Raw genomic sequence first — 19,829 nt, 5'->3', positions numbered from 1 at the left:
AACATGTCTAACAGTCGAGTACAGCATATACCGGTCGGCTTCTTCGTTGTAGCCGTCAGTGCTTATACATGTGACCTGTCTGTGTCTGATATTTTAATCCTGCATCATATATCGTTACAACGTTACAACATTGTGCATACCTCATTCAATTTATGTATAACCTATATGAATGAAATATGAATGAAAAACATGTGAAACAATCGAAGAAATGAAACGAAATTCTATATTTCTGAATATAACTAGAAAAAATTGACAATATGAATACAAATAAGTTAAAATTACCGAAATTGTGCTTTTCTATATGACTAATTATTCCCATTCACCAGTTCGTAGCAATTGAGCGAAAACACCGCCTTTATTGATTAGCTCGTTGAAAGTACCATCTTCCAAGACTTTACCTTGACCTAGACAAATGATTCTATCACATCGTTTCATAGCTTCAATGGAGTGCGTTATGAATATAGTTGTTCGAGACTAAACAATGTGAAAAAGAATTTGGAAAATCAGATTCAATGCAAAGGAACAGACGGGGAGGAATCGATGTATGTACGAGTATGGATGAACGAATGAAAGAAGAGGTGAAATATCAGGAGAGTAGAAAAGGAGAGATGACTTACATGTTTTATATCAACAATAGTATCTAAAACCATTTTAGCATTATCAACATCTAAAGCAGAAGTACATTCATCTAAAATTAAAGTATTTGATTGTGATTTAAATAAAGCTCTTGCAATTTGTAATCTTTGAGCTTGACCACCTGAAATTAAATTTGCATTTTCACCTAAATTAGTTTGATATCCTTTTGGTAAATTTATAATAAAATCATGTATATTTGATAATTTTGCTGATTTTTCAATTTCCATTAAAGGTAAATCTTCTCTTTCTTCATCATCATCATTATCATGCTCCTGATTTTGCTTTTCATCAGGAGAGTAAGATTTTGAGAACGTATTAGTTGATTTATATCCATAAGATATATTTTCAGCAATAGATTGATTAAATAAATTGGTTGATTGCGATACGATACTTAAATGATTTCTTAACCAATTTATATCACTTTTATTTAAATCAAATTTATCATCTAAAATGATTTTTCCACTTGAAGGTTTATATAATCTCTGTAATAATGATGCAATAGTTGATTTACCTGAACCTGATTCTCCAACAATTGCAACACATTCACCAGGATTTAAAGTAAAATTGATTTTATTTAAAATTTGTACTTCTGATCTAGTTGGATAATTAAATGATATATCACGAAATTCAATTTTACCTTTGATTGGATATCTTAATTCACCTTGAGATTCTTCTGTATTATTCGTATTTAATAAATATAATCGATTAAAATCTCGAGCTGCAACTCTAGCTTTAGACATGATTGGGACTATAGCAGAACGGCATCGGAGAAAAATTGTTTAGTTATCATTATCTTTTTTTTTTTGGCTTAGAAACATCTGGTGAGAGCAAAATCAACGTTTTGACTCACTGAAATCAAGCATGGCAGAACCAAAAGTTAAACTGAATAAGACTAAATTGTAGACTTGTAACATTTCTTGATAATTCATTTTGTTTTGTATCATGAATACTGAACCAGCATAATTCATCAAAGCTAATTGAACGATAATAAGGTAGGTATCAGGCATCAGCCAATCCGTCTCTGTTTCGCAAATATCGCATTCTACTCACCTTGAGCGACCAATGGTAAAGCAGCCGCCACAGCTCCACCCATAGCTAAACCATAAGCTGCGTTATCACCTAATTGTTTTGCTCGTACAGCATCTTGTTGAAACTTGACTTCGAAAGCTGATGCTAAAGCCATAGCTCTAATACCACGAATATTGGATATGCTCTGGTGTTATGGAAATAAGTCAGGTCAGTATGATAGCTTATTTCAGACAGAAAGAACGATGAAACTACCTACTTCATAAAAAGTTCTCGCAACAGCTTCTCTACCTAATTTATGTTTTTGTTCAATTTTAGATATAAACCAACTATTAAAAGCTAAAAAACCACCGAATAAAGGTGCTAAAGCTAAACCAATTAAAGTTAATTGCCAATTAACAATAACAGCCCAAATTAAACCAAAAGAAATCATCGTAATAACAGTAACTGATTTTCCAATAACTTGAGACATTAAAGTTCTTGAATCATCAACATCTTTAATTAAAATTTGAACTAATCTTGAACTTGAATTTTTTGATGAATCATCAAAAAATGATTTATCTTGTTTTAACAATTTCAAAAAAGATATTTTTCGGATTTGACAAGACCATTTTGCAGATAATGATGTTAATGCCCATTCAGATAAAAAATCAAAAAATCCTTGTAAAATACATAAACCTAATATGATTAATCCAAATTTTGTTAATCTTTCTGTATCTAATCCACCTGCACCAACAATTTGCATTAATTTAGCTAAAAAAAATGACCAAACTGGTGTTGTAATACCATGTCCAATTGATCCTAAACATCCAATGACCAAAAGATGTTTATCAGGTAATGTAGGGAAATATAATCGAATTAAAGATATTAAACTTGGTACAGGTACAACGGTTGAAGTCTTTTCTAAATCAGATGAAGAAGATGGATCATGAGTGGTGATCGATAGATTAGTTTTTGAGGCATTTAAATCATCTTCAAAATTTTCACTTAAAGTGCGTTGTTGTCTTTGTCTCAATTTCATCGATGTACGAGAATCCGAAGAGTAAGGTGAAGCGTCTTTGTCCATCCAATTCGCATGAAGCAAACCATTGTCTCTACCAGGCGTAATCGGTCTTTGTTGGTAGGGTGCTCGAGAAGAATCGAAGCTAGGTTGTACTCTAGGTAAATCTGTGCTTGATCTGTTATTGGCATTGGCATTGGCATTGGCAGTGGAATGTCTTGACATTCTAGATTCCGATCTATTCATACTAATTCTGCTAGGTGCTCTTGAGCCTGAATTTAGATCTTCGGGCGTCCAAGTTAATCTCTTTTGAGCTTTACTTAATCTCTTTCCTGATTGATTGGTTGAGGGAGTCTGTGGATTTGATGAAGATAATCGATTTGCTGATCTTGAATAACCATCTAAAATATCCATATACCCACCTCCTCCAGGTCTTGCACTTAACCTACTAAAGTTAGGTGTACTTGCTCGATATGAATCCCTTCTATCTTCCATTGATTGGTCCATATCAAATTCATTTTCCATATCTAGTATCTCTTCTAATGAATCTTGCCAGTTTGTTTCATCAGATATACGTTTGATAGGAAATGGTGTAACAGCTTGTTCAGCTGCCATATTCGCAAATACACCATCAGTCTTTTTGACTAAATCAACTCGGAATCCTTGTTCTGCTATTATACCATTAGACATGACATAAACGAAATCATCTGAAACTATTTGTGATAAATCATGAGTAATCACAATAGTTGTTTTATTGTTTCGCCATTTTTTCAAATTTTGGAAAACTTGAACACGAGATGTTGTATCAAGAGCGGAAGTCACTTCATCTGTGATGGACAAAGTTTGTCAAGTCAGTGAAATACTGGTAATGACAATCATATACGACTTACCCAAAATCAAGACCGTAGGATCCCTAATGATGGCTTTAGCAATAGCTAATCTTTGTCTTTGACCACCACTTAAACTATTTCCACCTGTACCTAATTTAGTTTCATACCCTTCTGGTAAAGATTCAATAAAATCATGTATCATAGCCATTTTACAAGCTTCAATAACTTCTTGTCTAGTAACATCTTTAGGAGTTTTTCTTATTACTTTTTCCACTCCTCCCATGATAGTTGTTGTTATTGATGGAGCTGAACCAGCTAAACCTAAAGCAACATTTTCATGTACAGATAAATCGAATAAAATACAACCTTGTTGAATAGCAGCTATATTTTCTTTTGTATAATCTAAATCTAAATATTTGAAATTTTGATTATCCATTATAATCTCACCTGATAAAGGTTTATATAATTTTAATAGAATCGATGCTATAGTTGATTTACCTGACCCAGATCCACCAACTATAAATGTAGTTTCACCTGCAGGTATAAATAATGAAATATCTTTTAAAACTAAATTTTCTCTTCGTGATGGATATGAAAATGATATATTTTGAAAATTAAATTCACCATGATATTTATTAGGTCTAATTCCTCTTAAACTAACTGGTCTAGATTTTCTTTTATCCATTTTTGTCGAAGTAGATGATGAGAATGAATTATTGCCATGGTATAAATCTTCATCTTCTTTATCATCTTTTTGAATGATGGTTAATAAAGATGCTAAAGAGTTTTTACCTTTTGTTATAAGTGTTGAATGTGGAACAGCTTGTTGTAAATATGTAGCAGAAAATAAACATGCCCAAAAACAAGTCATAACATCACCTGATGAAGCTTTATGATCTCTAACAATTTTCGCACCATACCAAAAACCTGAAACAAAAGTACCTAATAATAGGAAATCTGTTAAACCAACAGATATACCCCAAACTAAGCCTTGTCTGATTAATGATTTTTTACCTTTATCAATTAATTTATTGAATTTTTTGCTTTCATATCCTTGTGCATTATGCACTTTGACTGTCGATATTGCTAATGTAACTCTTTCAATATTCGTTGACGCTTCTGCAAAAGCTTTTCTTTCTTCAGAATATAATGGAATGGATACCACTTGAGTGACAATTTGTGTCAATACAACTAAAGGTATAGTCGATAATGTTACCAAAGCTAGTAAAGGTGATTTGACCATGGCTAAGATAAAACACAGTACGAATGTTCCAACGTTCATTACTACCAAACCGGACGATAACGAAGTAGCTAAACGAACATCGTCGGTTTCCCTACAATCAAGATCAATTTCAGCAACCTGTAACTCATCAACTATGATAATCATGCCAGAATACACACCTAGTGAATTTTGACATCAAACCACCTGCACCAACAGCTTCTGAATTTTCATCATTCGAATCGGCACTATCTTGTTGATCGTCTCGACCAGACATACCCATACCTAAATCGAACCATTCCATTGATTTATCTGAGACGTTTATGTAGACCAGATCTCTCAATTTTGCTGCAACCGATTCACCATACCAAACCCAAAATACACCTCTAAAGTAATTGATTAATAAAGCTAATATACCTGCAATAGTCAATTTTAAACAAGTTTTATTCACACCATCTCTTAAAGTCTTCTTATCTAATTCCGTTGCGTTACCAGTGAAAAATGGATATGCAGCAAATACAGCAAAAGCATCACCTATAACCAAAGACATATAAGGTGCAATTAAACATGCTAAGATTGATAATAGGAGTGCAGGTAATAGAAATAATAAATATTCCTTTCTGGATGATAATGAATATAATTTTCTAAACGTAGGTCTGACAGGCACCACAGTATTTCCTTTTTGAGGTGAATCTTTTGATAAAGTTAAAGTAAGATCAGGAGATAATAAGTCGGGGTTTTCAATTTTCGTTAAATTTGGTTCTTGATTTAGTAAATCTGGATGATCATCTAAAGTCGATTTTGGTATTATTAATTCTATACCATTTGCATATAATGATCTTCTATATTCTGATATAGGTCTTTGATTTTCATCTGCTTCCAATTCATCTAACATCCCACCAAAAGTCAATTTTTCACCTTTTTCATTAAATCCTCTAGGTGACAATGAACTAAATTGATATCCTGGCATTGTTTTTTGTTTTCCACCTGAAACTCTTCCAGTTGAATATTCATATAGATCTTCATCATTTATCATTTCCATGTTATTGTCCGAATTCATTTCTTCATAATCTGTATCAGGTGCTTGTGAAGGATATTCCTGAATTGAGTGTCTATCGTGGAAAGGTGATTCCAAATTTCTCGATCTTGAATTTATATTTGGTGGCATACGCTTTGGTGTAGTTACAGGAGTTAATTCGAAACCTTCAGTTGATTGTTCGAATCTAGTAGGAAATGATACGGGAGGTGAAGAGTGATATTGGCCTCCGCTTGATGGTGATGGCGATAAAGGTAAAGCTGTGTTCGAAGCTTTAGTCAGAGTTGAAGGAGGTGAATTCAATCGTGTTCTGCTTTGCTGAGGTGGTGTGGAAGGGATATGTCTAGGTTGGGTAGGTGTCGTCAAATTTCGTACAGATACAGATGGGTATCGTGAGTTCGTAATTATCGTTGTACCGTTCGTTGATGGAGGTCGTGAAAATGCAGGAGAAGGAGGAGTCCTATGATCACGAGAAGAAGAAGTAGGAGAATGAGAGGAAGATGATGAACGAGGAGAGGATGAGGAAGCCACAGGGTTATGGAATGGATTTGACATGATGTTGAAAGGTACCTTTGACGGATCAATCGGTGTATATTAGGTACAGATTAATTTCGTCGAAAGGGCGTGTAGAAGTTGATTCAACCTCAAGTTCTGATGTTGAATTATATAGCGTTTTTAATTGATTTGTAGGTATCTGAAAGTATAAAAATGTCAACTTTTTGCTGAGAGTAGTTATTAGTATGTGTTTTATTTGTGTATTCGCAATAATATTCAGTATTTGGATATAGTCAGAGTCAGTCATCAAGGAGGAAATAAAAAAAAAATGGAAAGAGAGATAGACGTTACATTGGATTGATATTCCTGCTAATCAATGACGAAGTTCCTCATCCTCGCTTCGACCGTGCGCTGAATCCTACTCCCCTAATGTACATTCTTTAGTTGAGTATGTCAGTATAGAGTACAATGAAATCTTTGCCATTCTCCAAAAAATCTTATTGTCTAATCTAGGATGATCAAAGTAGCGAACAATAAGAAAATATGAAACTGATCATCAAAGAAGACGAAAGACAATAAGAAAGTTAATCACAGTTTAAGGGTAAAATATAAGGTACCATCATACCACGAGGTTGCCTTTCGGATGATTAGTATGAACAACAATATTAATTATGATCATACTTCTGATAAGCGAGTTTCGACAATGCCACATCAGGCTTCGTATCGTTGAGAGCGCGATGACTTTTGAGAACCCGGATAGTCCGGCAAATGAGCCGTAACTACCACGTGAGAGTTACTATATTTAGTGATCCCGGGCCGATTGACTTGCGGGCCGCCATACGTAATTGATGGGGTATGGTGGGTAGTACCATTTAGACCTCGCCAATCTTGTGAAGCGGAAAAAACAATTGATAGTAAAGAGGTGTCCACCTTGACCAGAACGGTTTATCTTTAAATACAGCATCGAGGTATCCACTTTGAACTTTTTCTTCCTCTCTTTCTATAACCTATCTAATCCTATTTTACATCTTATACTCGATATTAACAATTCATCATGTCAGGTCTCAAGATCACAGAGTTTACCATCCACGGTATGTGCTATGTTTAGCAGTGAAGGATAGTTCGCTCAACTGACAATCTTCTCTTGTAGATGTTCGTTTCCCAACAAACATCTCTGGTGATGGTACCGATGCCATGTAAGTCATCAATATGGATACAACGGAAATGCAGATATGCTGACATTACTTGTCATAATAGGAACAAGGAATGTGATTATTCCGCTGCTTATATTATCCTCAAAACCAACTCTGACCTCGAAGGTCAAGGTATGACTTTCAGTGAGTATCAGGAGCATTTTTCCACAAGAAAACAGTTTAACTTACTAATCTCACTTCGTATAGCCATCGGTAGAGGTAACGATATCGTATGTTACGCTATCGAACAAATTGCCAACAGAATTGTCGGTAAAGAACTTCAACCAATCTTCGACAACATGGGTGCTTTCTTCGATTTCCGTGAGTTACAAGGATTTGATTCGCATGTGGTGTGCGAGTAAGAATATGTGTACTAATATTGAATGATCTACAGTCGTATCTGATCCTCAACATCGATGGCTTGGTCCTGAAAAAGGTGTTATTCACCTTGCTACTGCTGCAGTAAACAACGCTGTTTGGGATTTACTCGCCAAACACGAAAAGAAACCATTATGGAAATTAGTTGTTGACTGGACACCTGAACAGTGAGTATAGATTCCTGGCTCTTAAATCCACCTTAGAAAAAGCCAAAGCTGATCAACGATGATTATAGATTCGTACAAGCTACTTCTTTCCGATATATAACCGATGCTATCACAAAAGAAGAAGCTCTTGAATTATTGAAGAAACAAGCCCCAGGTAAAAAAGCAAGAGAAGAAGAAGTTATCAAGAAAGGTTACCCTGCATACACAACTTCAGTTGGTTGGTTAGGTTATTCAGATGAAAAAGTTACAAGATTAACTAAAGAAGCTTTGAATCAAGGTTTCAATCATTTCAAAGTGAGCAGATTTTCTGGAAAAAAAGAGTTAAATGTACTGATAACAATGGTTTTCCCTTTTAGCTCAAGGTTGGAGCTGATCCTGAAGATGATTTACGAAGAGGTAGACTTATCAGATCAATCATTGACGATAAAGCCAATTTACCTGAAGGTCGTGTGATTGAACCTAGAACAATCGAAGGAAAGAATGCTGGTCCTGCTGGATGTGTATTAATGGTTGATGCTAACCGTGAGTTTGAGCCGGCTCTAGAACCCTACATTTACAAACGGAGCTAATCTCTTTTTTTTTCTTTGTCATTTTTTTTGTCATTAGAGGTCTGGGATGTACCTCAGGCAATTGAATACATGAAAAAACTTGAACCATTAAAACCATGGTTCATTGAAGAACCAACTGCACCTGATGATGCTGTAGGTCATGCAGCAATTAGAAAAGCATTAAAAGAAATAAATATCGGTGTTGCAACTGGTGAACATGCACACAACAGAATGGTTTTCAAACAATTATTACAATTAGATGCTATAGATGTTTGTCAAATTGATTCATGTAGAGTTGGTGGTGTAAATGAAATTTTATCAATAATGTTAATGTCTGCCAAATACGGTATACCAGTTTGTCCACATGCTGGTGGTGTTGGTTTATGTGAATATGTTGTGAGTAGTGGACTTTCCTACCTCCCATATAGATAATTAAGATCAATTACTGATGTAATTTACGTTCTGAAACACTAGATTCATTTATCTTTGATTGATTTCATCTGTGTATCAGGTGAAATGGAAAGAAACGTACTTGAATTTGTAGAGTGAGTTCTTATATATCCTTTCTCTATCAGAGAATACTATACTATGTATGTGTAATAAATGCTAATATTGAATAAACCCTCCTATTAGCCACTTACACGAACACTTCAAATACCCTGTATCAATTAACAAACAAGGTAGATACAACGTACCTTTAGATCCAAAAGGTGGTTATTCAATTGATTTATATGATGACTCAAGAGAAGATTTCACTTTCCCTCATGGTTCTTATTGGAAATCTGTTGTTGAAGCTGAAAAGAATGGTCAACCTCAACCTGTTCCAAGACATTACACTCATTAGATTGCTGAATTAATTGGTGGTAATCATTAATCAGTAATTTCGGTATGAAATCTGTTTTGTGATTGTGATAGTTTAGGTGTAAGATATACTCAAACCATCTAAATATGTCTCTCTCTCTCTCTCGTGTGTGAAATCATAAAATCATCAATTTAATAGATCAAATATCATATGTATTTTCTTTATTTCGCAATGCATCCCTTGAACAGCAATCTGTTTTACGTGAAGCACCAAAGCTCATTCCGTTATTATACATCTAATATAGCAAATCAAGATTACGATGATGTATATTCTGTATACTCTAAACTATTATATTGATCACGCTTCAGGTAAAGGCCGGTCGCTTACTAACTCGTCTTTCAAATAAGTAGGTATATCTGATCAATCGAAATATTCATGCATTATATGATGATATACCCAATCAATCTAATTGACCTGAAAATATCAATTCTATAGCAGCTTCAACATTTCCGCCAGTAGATCTTAAAGCCCTTATATTCTTTTGAGCATCCCATAAACCCTGTAGCACAATGAATCGAACATTAGCACTTGCCGCGCATGATCGCAATTGACGGTTGGGACTTACCATAGCATTCAATTGACCTAACTGAGTAGCGTAAATCTCTTCTGGAGGTCTTTCATCTCTTGGAGCAGGAGGTGAACCGAATCCACCTAAACCTGCAAATGGATTTCCACCTTGTCCACCAGCTCCTCCAGCACCAGCCCCAAATAACATAGAAGGATCAAATCCACCAAATGGATTTGCTCCTCCAGCTCCACCAGCACCAGGACCAAATAAAGATGCTAATGGATTTGGTGGTTGACCTGTTGGACTTCTAGGCTGTTGAGCATTGTTTCCACCAGTTGTAGAGGGTGTATTGGTTGATGGGGCATTTGGTGCGAATAAATTTGGGAATGGATCAGATGGTGGAGCAGCATCTCCTGTTTGACCTGCTCCGCCAGCTCCTGCACCGGCACCGGCACCAAATGGATTGAATCCTCCTCCCATACCTCCACCAAATCCACCTTGTCCACCACCCATCGAAGATTGCATTTGCATCATCTATGAGGAGTCATTGTTCTGGGTCAATTAAGCTCATTTCACGACAGAAAGATAGCTTACAGTTCTAAGAGTTTCAGGATTTGACATCATTTGTCTAAAGAAGGGCGATTGCATCATCTGTCTGACTTGAGGACCCATAGATTGTAATTGAGGATTTGAAGCGATAATCTGTAAAGTTGTGATAATTAGCCTAAATACCAAAACACAGTTCCACAGCTGACAGTCTGAGTAAAAGGAGTATTGCACCCACTTGATCGAGAACTTCAGGTCTAGCCATCATATCTGCCATTGATTGTAAGAAATCAGGATTGTTCATCATTCCAGTCATCTGTAATAGAAATCATACCAGTCAGTCTCGAATGTCGGCGTTCAAATCAAAAATCATCTGTTGTCCGTAAAGCGGAAGGATATCATACGTACAGCGTTAGGATCAAACATGTTGTTTAATCCAGGTTGACCTGCAAATGGGTTAAAACCTGCTAAACCCTGTAGAATAGGTAACCTCGAGTATCAGCTTCATAGACGCGTAGTAGCATTGAAAGCTAATGAGATGTGCATCACTTACATGATGGATGTTCTCTACATTGTCAATTGGATTACTACCAACATTCAATCCAGTACCCATTTGAGGTAATCTAGGTAGAGCGGAAGATTGAGAAGTTGATCCTGATCCTGTTCTGGTTGAAGTTGAAGTTGAGGTTGATGGGTTTGCAGATTTTGCTGCTCCTTTTACCATATGTATAGTATGTCCATTCTATCAAACCATTACAGTCAGCTTACTCTGCAAAATCGCGATTTGCAAGGCGGTACAACAGATCTTGCTGAAGATTGAATTATCCAACTCACTTGGATCTTATACGTTGATATAGCATCCTCGTCTTTCAATACTTTACCTAAACCATATCAACGTCAGCTAATTGGCTCCATCAGGATGGTGAAGAAGAAGCAGCTAAACCGATAGATACTTACCAGAATATATCAATCTCTGTCTTTCCTTTTCAACATCTGATTTACTAGCTATTGATTCTTTCAAATCTGATACTGTTTTCTCTGGTGAAATTGTTATCGATAATTTCAATTCTGATGGACCTTTTACAGTACTACACATAGGTATTTCATCAGCTATTTTCTTCTTCAATTATCAATAGGTTTAGAATAGCACATGAATGAAGAATGGTTGCGAGAGATGACATCATCTAAGAGTATCGAAGATCACTTACATTGTTATATCTGAGGAGGAAGAAGCTGTTTGATCAGACATTTTGGAGATATCTTTAAAGAGATGTGTATTAGATTACGGAGATATGTAAAGTTCAGATAAAGAATAATCGATGTAGAAACATATAGAAAAGGACAACAAAGAACGAGTTGATCATGAGGTATACGCCGTCGGGTTGTTATGGTGGATCAGATATAATCTTAGATCATCGATGATTGAAGCAACGTGGCACAACCCTGAATGGCAAATCTCTGTTCATATTATTCAACGTTCAATTGCAAGTTTTGCGAGGCAAGAGAGCATGAAGGGTCATCAGGAAGCAGGAGTATGGAAGAGAGGCAGGATTGAGATTAGGGAAACATGAAGTCTGTCTATTAGAGAATTGTCTTCAAGTTGGACGTGCAGGCTAAAAATGATTAGGTTACTAGTGCGATAAGCGGTGAGATTTGCCACTTTTACCTATAACTTTTTCCTTAGCAAGTACACATGTTTCGCTTGATGCGCATGTATTTGACTTTTTAAACAATATGTATATAATGTACAACACTTATACCAACTATTGGGAATACAATATCTACACACAATCCATTCGCCATTTCGAGCGAAGTTGTTAACGTTTCAATCCAGCTACCAGACCTTGAGCTTGATTATGTCCAGGCGTTATTGGATAACCTTGACTTGATATTCTATTTCCTCCTGGTGTAGGGGGTTGCGAATGACCTTGTTGGGGTGGTCTACGTTGATTTGAATTATTCTGCTGTTGAGGTGGAGGTTGACCACCACCACCACCACCCATCTTTTTGGCTTGTTGTCGATTTTTCCACGCATTCCGTATGGAATCTGTTCTTGATAATAGCTAAAACGGCAAATTCGAGGTAATATGTTAGATGACATTGCCCTCGATCGAAAAGTTGGTTTTTTAACAGAGACAAATAAAGATTACTCACAGCCTCAATTTCTACACCATCTTCTATACTAACTAATATCTTATCAACAATAGATTTATGATTACCATTATTTTTATCATCTCTGATTCTCAACATCTTCCAATATCCGTTATCCGTATCCCATGTTACCTCAACTATGCGATCATCTAGCTGTTCACCTGATTCTTTCATTCTGTAACACGTTTACCAAGCATCAGTCAAGGTATTTTTCATAGTTGAACGTTGTTACAATGTTACAATAGGGAAAGCAGTAGAGACAAGGAATGAACCAGGAAAGGCGTTGCTGGGAGATGGGCCACTCACTTTTCCCATTCTTCATCCTCCATTCCCATCATATCGAAATATTCGTAATCATCATTACCTAGCCATGTGTATAGTAAGAATTCAGGTTTTGCGTAATAATCTGGTTCATCGTGATTCGAGCTCGAAGGTGGGAACCTTAATTCAAGTTTGAAGTCTATTGAATTTTCTGAAGGTGGTTTCCATTTAAGGCTATAACCGCATCAAAATTCTATATCAGTCGAATATGACAAAGTCGAAAAAGACTGAACAGGAGGCAAAGACCACTCACATCTTCTCATCCGTACCAGGTACATATTCCGTCTCACAACAAGTGAAAATCAAACCATCATGCCCGTGTTGTAATTTCGGTATATGTACATTTAGTACATGACCCAGATGGTATGATAATTCTTGTTCTTTAGCTACAACCCTATCAATGAAATATCGGAATGATGATTACCAATGTCAGCTTCAAGCATACTTCAGGGTTGAAGACATCAACTAAGCTTACTCAAATGGTAAAGCATCCTTCCACTCCGGAAAATCCCGTAACGATTTTTGGAAAGGTGTTATTACCCAATCACGAAGTCTCTGATAATGATAATACGTTAAAGTCAGCTTCTCATCTCTTCCAGAAGATATGGATGTAGAGGATAGAAAAGCTTACACCATAACGTGACAACAAGGGTTTCTTCATTATATTTTCACCATTTAATACCAAACAATCGAAAGCATAAAACCGTAATGTTTCCTATATGAGTTCGAGAATCTGCTTCAGCTTAAGTACAACTAGATGGTTGCGGATCGACAGCCGAGACTCACCGTTCCTGTCTTCGGATCGATATCAATAACCAATTCACCATCCAATATAGTTTCTCCTAAGGGGTTACCACGATTCTCCCAATGTGGGAAATGTAAATTCTGTATACTGAAATAACGTTCTTTTCTATCAATCTATAGGTATTACCGGCAGACATCAGTTAAGTACTTGTTATAGTTATATATAGGGATTATATTCGAAGTTTATATCAAGCTGATTACCAAAGAGGTAAAGCCATCATTCGGCTTAATGAGAAACAAAGAGAGATAGAGAGACACTTACTAGCCAGACTTCCTGATTACCAGTCATACCATTCATAACAATAAAAACTAATATTCTAACACCATCCGATTTTTCACATACCCAAAAATCTTTAGTTTCTAACAATTCTAATGAAGAAGATTGAAATGAAACAGGTTGTGAACCTGGAAACTTATTTGAATTTAATCCACATAAATCTGATACTCTTTGAGTTAGAAATGATTTTATAGTTGGGTCAGTTTGTTCTATACCTGGTATTGAAGGGATTGGTGTATGAGCTGGCATCTTGGGCTATAAGGGGTCCCGAGTCGTATAATGGGAGGATAAGGACGAAGCCGGTATGTTCAGTAATGATGAAGCTGAGCTGGTCGTTATGATTTTTCAAGTGAGAGAGACCTGGTTGTATACACTGTTATCGATTTTCTAAAGGAAATTTAGGAGGAAGTAGATATCGCTTCTCAATTATTCCAGCAGGCTGATAGATCAAGTTATAGGTATCCCTTCAATATGTGAATATGTTGAAGAGTGGTAAAAAGTATAAAGCAACAAGATATGCTATGAACAGACCTCTTTATCCATTCATTTTGAGATTTCTTCGCTGGGCGGACCACCATCCTTTCAGACGTGTATGTGTTTAGTGCAACAATCTGATCCCGCTCCTCTGTAATTCCCGCTTTCCGACGGAAGTGGGGCTTAAGAGAGTGGAGGTATAAGTTACAAGTTACCGATGATGATGAGATGGCCTATGGTGACGTAGAAACCATAACAGGTAGCTTGCAAGTGTATATTCTGAATCTTTTATTCAACATCACTAGCCTATATACAGATCATATACCTTCATTGATACTACTACTGCAACAAATAATCGATACAATCACACCAAAATGCCTTTGAGAGAAGCTGATATATCCGCGACACCGATCGACGATGGTATGTCTCCTTTCTCTTGCCACTATTATTGAAAGGATCATCGTATCAAGGTATGATTATGGGATTAACACATTAATAACTGACAAAAATGTTCATAACATATATAGGCTCCTTGACACCTATAGATGGACAAATGTCCAATAAACGTACAGATCCAAATGATCGATCTTTACAACCACGTTCACCAATGCCAAAATTAGTTTTATTCGATCCCAAATCAGGTGAACAAGAAACAATTGAATTGGGTAATTCACATGCAAGTAGTATATTGACTTTGGAAGATTATAAGAGGTTGAATAAAAGAACAACTGAAAGAGGTATGATTACTGGTTTGATTGGTGGTGGTGTTTTGAGTGAGTATTCTTTTAATGGTGTAGATCACATTCAATTTGAGCTGATATTTTCTTGGTGCGATATAGCTTATTTGGTTAAAAGATTTATGCCCAAAACACCGTCAAGAAATGCATTATCCTTGACATTCTTATGTGAGCTCAACAGAGAACTTGGAATCGTGAACGGAAACTAATATCTGTCTACTCCAATTCTATATAGTCTCATCAGCATTCATATCATTTTCATCATCACGTGCATTACTAGTTTCAGAGATATTGAAAATCAGAGCTCAAGCAAAAGCAAATTCAATGGCTAATGGTGAAATGTCAGATAATGCTCCTCCTTCAGATACGATGTTTCAAGATGCTACTGCGTTCGGAGGCAATTCACCAAGGGATTTAAGATCACCTGAAAATGAATCTAGAATGCAAAGTACAGGTAGATACGTTCCACCTGGATATGGATTTGATCCAATAAAACAAGAAAATGGAAGAGATGTTCAAAATCAAAATCAAAATCAAAATCAAAGTCAAAATAGTATAAGAGAAGAATTAGCTAAATTAAATCAAAGAATACCACAACAAAGAACAAGATATCCTAAAGGAAGAGGTTTAGAAGGTGAAGTTGAAGAAGAAAATGAAATGAGAGATCCTTATGCTACTCCCGGACAACCAAGATTGGGTTAAACAACTATTACAATTTTAAATGAAAAAGGGGTTAGTCTGGTTCTCAAGGGTTGTATATTATATATAGTCATATCGTAAAGTAGCAAAACCCGGTAGAAAGTGTATTATATGCATGAAAGAAACAATGTATAATATGCACCACTACAAATTGCGAGTTATACGGGTGAATCCCCATGTCATGGTAATTGGACCTATCAAGCTACAAGATCAGTTTCAATGGCTGACTGTGAACTTATCTCGTTCTCGTCAATCTTCTCCCCGTCCCTATCGGTTCCTGCTTCACTGGTCAAATCGATTCCTTTCTTGATGTTGCCATACTTCTTGTTCTGATGGCTTTGTTGAGGTCTAAGTGGACTTGGATTCAATAGATGAGTGTGCGATTTGAGAGGACTTCGATTTTGATTGGATTCACTTGTAGGTGATACCGATCGATTTAGGTTGATGTAATTTTGATTTTGCCATGAAGATGGTGAGTTTCGACTCCACCCTCCTCCTCCACTACTACTACCAAATAAAGTCGGCGTAGATGATCTGTAAGATCCTGATCTCGATCCAACTCTACTTTTATTGATCGATGAGGAAGGTTGATGTGGTAGATTGGGTGAAGATAATGTCAATAGCAAATTTTTGAGATTGGGTAACGTATGTCTTAAATCAAGTAAACGAATTGTTGATTCTTGCATTAACTATTTTACTCAAGAGAAAGCAAGTTCATTAGCAGATCAATCAGCACAAATTTGAGCAACTTACCATTTCAATGTTCTTGTTCAAAAGAAACACGGCATATTCATATCTGAACCTCTCAACACCTTTGGCATAAAGAGGGAATCTGCAACGATCCATTTTACGATCAGCTACATTGACTTGTTTGTCCTATGACATACAAATATGCGAAAACCAAATACTGCTTACGACCTAGGACCTTGCATAACACCCGTGCCGTCTCTTACGGAACTTCTTGACCCGGCACAAGTCAACGTATATGGCAATCCGCCTGTAGCTCCACCCAAATTACCTAGAATCTGAACTATCAAAGCAACATAACCTAGAGCAGCTGCGGTAGTTTTCTCATCTACTTTGAATTCTGTCATCGTTAATGGTGGTGCGGGGTCCTTGGATCCGATAGGTATAGGTAGTGGCACATTTAATATCGTATATAACAGATGAGATGGATCTAATGGTTGAATAGGGAAAAGGAGATCAAGAGTCTGGATATGATGAGCTCGTAAAGAATGGATTTGAGGTAAGAGTGATGATCTTTCATTTCTATATGACTCAGATTAGTTTACAGTTAAAAAAGGAGCAATAGTATGTGAACTTCGACTTACTCGATCTTCCCGATTTCTTCTTCTAAATCCCTTCCTCTGCCCCTCCTCAGCTCATCAGCCTCTTCTGCTCCATCCAAGTTATCTCGTCTGGTATCGTTGTTCTGTTGCTTCAAAATTATTCGCGCTTGAGCTACAATTTACATATCAGTTGTCAGTCTAATTTGTGTTCTTCTTGTGGCCTCTTCGTCAGGAATTGATCACTTACTCTCCCTTGTAGTCTTTTCAACTTCCTTCACCTTAGTTTCAAACCATTCTACCCTTGATTCGCGTTCCGAAATTTCTCTTTTCTACGGCCAGTTCAATGTCGTGTCAGCTCACTATGGCTCTATTTACTATTTAGGGGAAATGGTATACATACAAGACACCTCAAATCACTATCTCTCAATAACAATTTATCCACCTTTCTCCGTACTTGTTCAATACTTCTCTCAGTATCAGCTATAACAGCTTGTAAATTGATCAATCTATATACGGAATCAGTTACGGCTTTTCAAACGATAAAATCGATAAAAATCTAACTGACTGATGTAGTCCACCGAACCCTACACCTCTTTTCATTCTAGTTTCTCTTAAACTTCTTTCCATAATACTTTTACCTCTACTAAGTAAGTTAACATCTTTATGATGACTGTCATTATCTTGATTGGCCAGTTCTTCCGTCGATGGTAAATGATATATTTCTTTCGGATTATGTGATAGTGTAAATTCAATTCCGTTAATTTCTTTCGTTGGACCTATTCTTAAATCTGATAAATTCACTAAACCACCTACACCATCTAATTTTTTCCAATTACTTTTCTGTTCAATCCCATCGGCTGATCCGAAGCTATTGATAGATGGCAATTCAATCCAGATTTCTAATATAAATTGATCTTTCGAAAACTCATTCAAAGTTACCCAATTTGCAAAATCGTCTATCTCCAAATTTAGAAATCTTGGATTTGTTGATGGTGGATGAATCGGTGAGATATAAAATGGGACTTGAATTTGTTGTACAGGTTTAGTTGCCTTTTCTTTTTGTTTGATTCTTAATGTCATTTCTTTCTTATCTTTCTTTACTAGAGATTTGTCTTCCGTTGGTGTTGATCCGTTTATTTTATCACTCTTCTCCTCGATTTGAGTATCTGCACGAGTTTCCTGAGTAGGAGAAAATTGAGCTTGATTTTGCGCATGAGCAGATTGATGACTTATACTTAAACTGGCTTTTGATTTACCGATTAAATTAGGTGATCTAAACGAAGATGGTATAGGTGATCTGAAACTATTTGTGGAATGTATCGAAGCGGTATCACTTATTCTAGATGTGGTTCTACCTAATGATCTACCATGTTCATAAATATCATTACCATCAAGTTTTGTTTTTTTTGGTGTTGTTAATGATATAGTCCTGGAGCGAGGTTGATCATGATCTGGAAGATGTTGGTTGATTGAAGAGTTTGACAAGGAACTTGATATTGTATCTCTCATTGAAGGTCTTATAGGTGTATTGGGTAATGAACTAGATACAGAATTTGATAAATTTCCTCTTGTTAATTTTTGTCTACTTGCAAAGCCACCAATTCCATTTACTGTCCTTAAATCTCTTTCATCACTTTTGATTCTTCTTCTAGGTAAATCATCTTCTTCTCCTTCATTTCTGTGTCCCAGCTCTGGTTTAGTATCTGGAAACCTAAAAGCAATAAAACATCTTAATGGCTTACGCTGCTGTTGTATATCATCCAAATTGTCATATTCATCTCTACTCCCTGATCTACCTAATAATGATGTTCCTGTAGTTTGAGAATGAGAATTACCATGCTCAATAGCTTCACCAGCTAAAGTAGGTGCTCTAGGTCTGGTAACTCTCGTTGTTGTCGATCTAGGTAGAGTATGATGTAAAGATATAGTTGGAGATTGAGGATCATTCGGACGTGCAGTTGAAGTGGATGAGGAACGTTCTCTTCTATCTGAGCCAATTGACCGACCTGGAAAAGGATATGAAGTGGTTGATGAATTACTTAATCTCCTCCTTCGAGAACATTCCCCTAATGGCGATAATACGTATCCTTCTGCATCGTCTTCGTTCGAGGTAGACACTAACTTCGAAGCATAAGAAAGTGATTCAGGTAAAGTTAATTGGTGAATTCGGACTCTATTATAACAATTGAATTAGCTATCAGTCGAGATAGTTGGTCCGCTGAGCAGTACATACCCTGTGATATGCCTTATTTTTGGCTACAGGCATCCATCAGCAATAGCTTTACAATTGTCATTCCACTTTGCTTAGCTTACAGTATCATACGGTCTCCACTTATCTTCTACGCTTGAGGTTAAATCTACATCTAGACCGTTATCGTTTTTGGGTGCGGCTGCATCTTCCAACATAGATACATCAGGCGATGTCATTGTATGCTATAATATCTTCCCTGTTCACTTGCCGGGTCCATAGCTGTACCGCCAAGTAAAGTATATTGACAACTGAGAAGTGAAGCAGAGGAAATTGCATGCATGAGGATAACCAAAACAATGGTACCGCTTTATAACGTGTCCTACTATTATATATGTTCCGGGCCATTTTCGGTCATTGTAAGCGTGTTTTGCGTCATCCTTGG

The 19,829-nt window shown here is 36.4% G+C and overlaps 6 protein-coding genes across 6 annotated transcripts; 2 read left to right on the top strand and 4 right to left on the bottom strand.

Moving 5' to 3' along the window:
* Window positions 1–309: 309 nt before the first annotated feature.
* Window positions 310–6,302, bottom strand: L201_000151 (uncharacterized protein; the record flags this gene model as incomplete). Its single annotated transcript, XM_066215955.1, has 7 exons — window positions 310–474; window positions 618–1,384; window positions 1,487–1,609; window positions 1,687–1,849; window positions 1,922–3,489; window positions 3,553–4,826; window positions 4,894–6,302. The coding sequence occupies 7 exons, from the start codon at window positions 6,300–6,302 to the stop codon at window positions 310–312; spliced, it is 5,469 nt and encodes a 1,822-aa protein (XP_066072052.1).
* A 994-nt stretch (window positions 6,303–7,296) lies between these two features.
* Window positions 7,297–9,372, top strand: L201_000150 (uncharacterized protein; the record flags this gene model as incomplete). The annotated part of the gene is made up of 10 exons (XM_066215954.1): window positions 7,297–7,333; window positions 7,393–7,438; window positions 7,500–7,579; window positions 7,643–7,756; window positions 7,830–7,980; window positions 8,049–8,274; window positions 8,337–8,502; window positions 8,587–8,924; window positions 9,003–9,073; window positions 9,162–9,372. The coding sequence occupies 10 exons, from the start codon at window positions 7,297–7,299 to the stop codon at window positions 9,370–9,372; spliced, it is 1,440 nt and encodes a 479-aa protein (XP_066072051.1).
* Window positions 9,373–9,790: 418 nt separating this feature from the next.
* On the bottom strand, window positions 9,791–11,693 carry L201_000149 (uncharacterized protein; the record flags this gene model as incomplete). Its single annotated transcript, XM_066215953.1, has 9 exons — window positions 9,791–9,889; window positions 9,956–10,432; window positions 10,493–10,600; window positions 10,683–10,760; window positions 10,853–10,918; window positions 10,998–11,186; window positions 11,279–11,325; window positions 11,402–11,532; window positions 11,653–11,693. 9 exons carry the CDS (start codon window positions 11,691–11,693, stop codon window positions 9,791–9,793), a joined length of 1,236 nt encoding a protein of 411 aa, XP_066072050.1.
* A 568-nt stretch (window positions 11,694–12,261) lies between these two features.
* Window positions 12,262–14,246, bottom strand: L201_000148 (uncharacterized protein; the record flags this gene model as incomplete). The annotated part of the gene is made up of 8 exons (XM_066215952.1): window positions 12,262–12,507; window positions 12,599–12,770; window positions 12,902–13,090; window positions 13,170–13,310; window positions 13,392–13,471; window positions 13,548–13,631; window positions 13,703–13,834; window positions 13,983–14,246. The coding sequence occupies 8 exons, from the start codon at window positions 14,244–14,246 to the stop codon at window positions 12,262–12,264; spliced, it is 1,308 nt and encodes a 435-aa protein (XP_066072049.1).
* Window positions 14,247–14,845: 599 nt separating this feature from the next.
* L201_000147 (uncharacterized protein) lies at window positions 14,846–15,910 on the top strand (the record flags this gene model as incomplete). The annotated part of the gene is made up of 4 exons (XM_066215951.1): window positions 14,846–14,891; window positions 14,999–15,244; window positions 15,311–15,376; window positions 15,444–15,910. The coding sequence occupies 4 exons, from the start codon at window positions 14,846–14,848 to the stop codon at window positions 15,908–15,910; spliced, it is 825 nt and encodes a 274-aa protein (XP_066072048.1).
* Window positions 15,911–16,104: 194 nt separating this feature from the next.
* L201_000146 (uncharacterized protein) lies at window positions 16,105–19,623 on the bottom strand (the record flags this gene model as incomplete). The annotated part of the gene is made up of 9 exons (XM_066215950.1): window positions 16,105–16,596; window positions 16,661–16,739; window positions 16,823–17,176; window positions 17,239–17,368; window positions 17,444–17,525; window positions 17,597–17,702; window positions 17,762–19,369; window positions 19,430–19,452; window positions 19,510–19,623. 9 exons carry the CDS (start codon window positions 19,621–19,623, stop codon window positions 16,105–16,107), a joined length of 2,988 nt encoding a protein of 995 aa, XP_066072047.1.
* Between the last annotated feature and the right edge of the window lie 206 nt (window positions 19,624–19,829).

Source organism: Kwoniella dendrophila, chromosome 1, assembly GCF_036810415.1.
Source record: "Kwoniella dendrophila CBS 6074 chromosome 1, complete sequence".
Classification (NCBI taxonomy): Eukaryota; Fungi; Basidiomycota; class Tremellomycetes; order Tremellales; family Cryptococcaceae; genus Kwoniella; species Kwoniella dendrophila.
The sequence above is the reverse complement of the archived record's forward strand: the minus strand, read 5'-3'. Positions and strand labels throughout refer to the sequence as shown.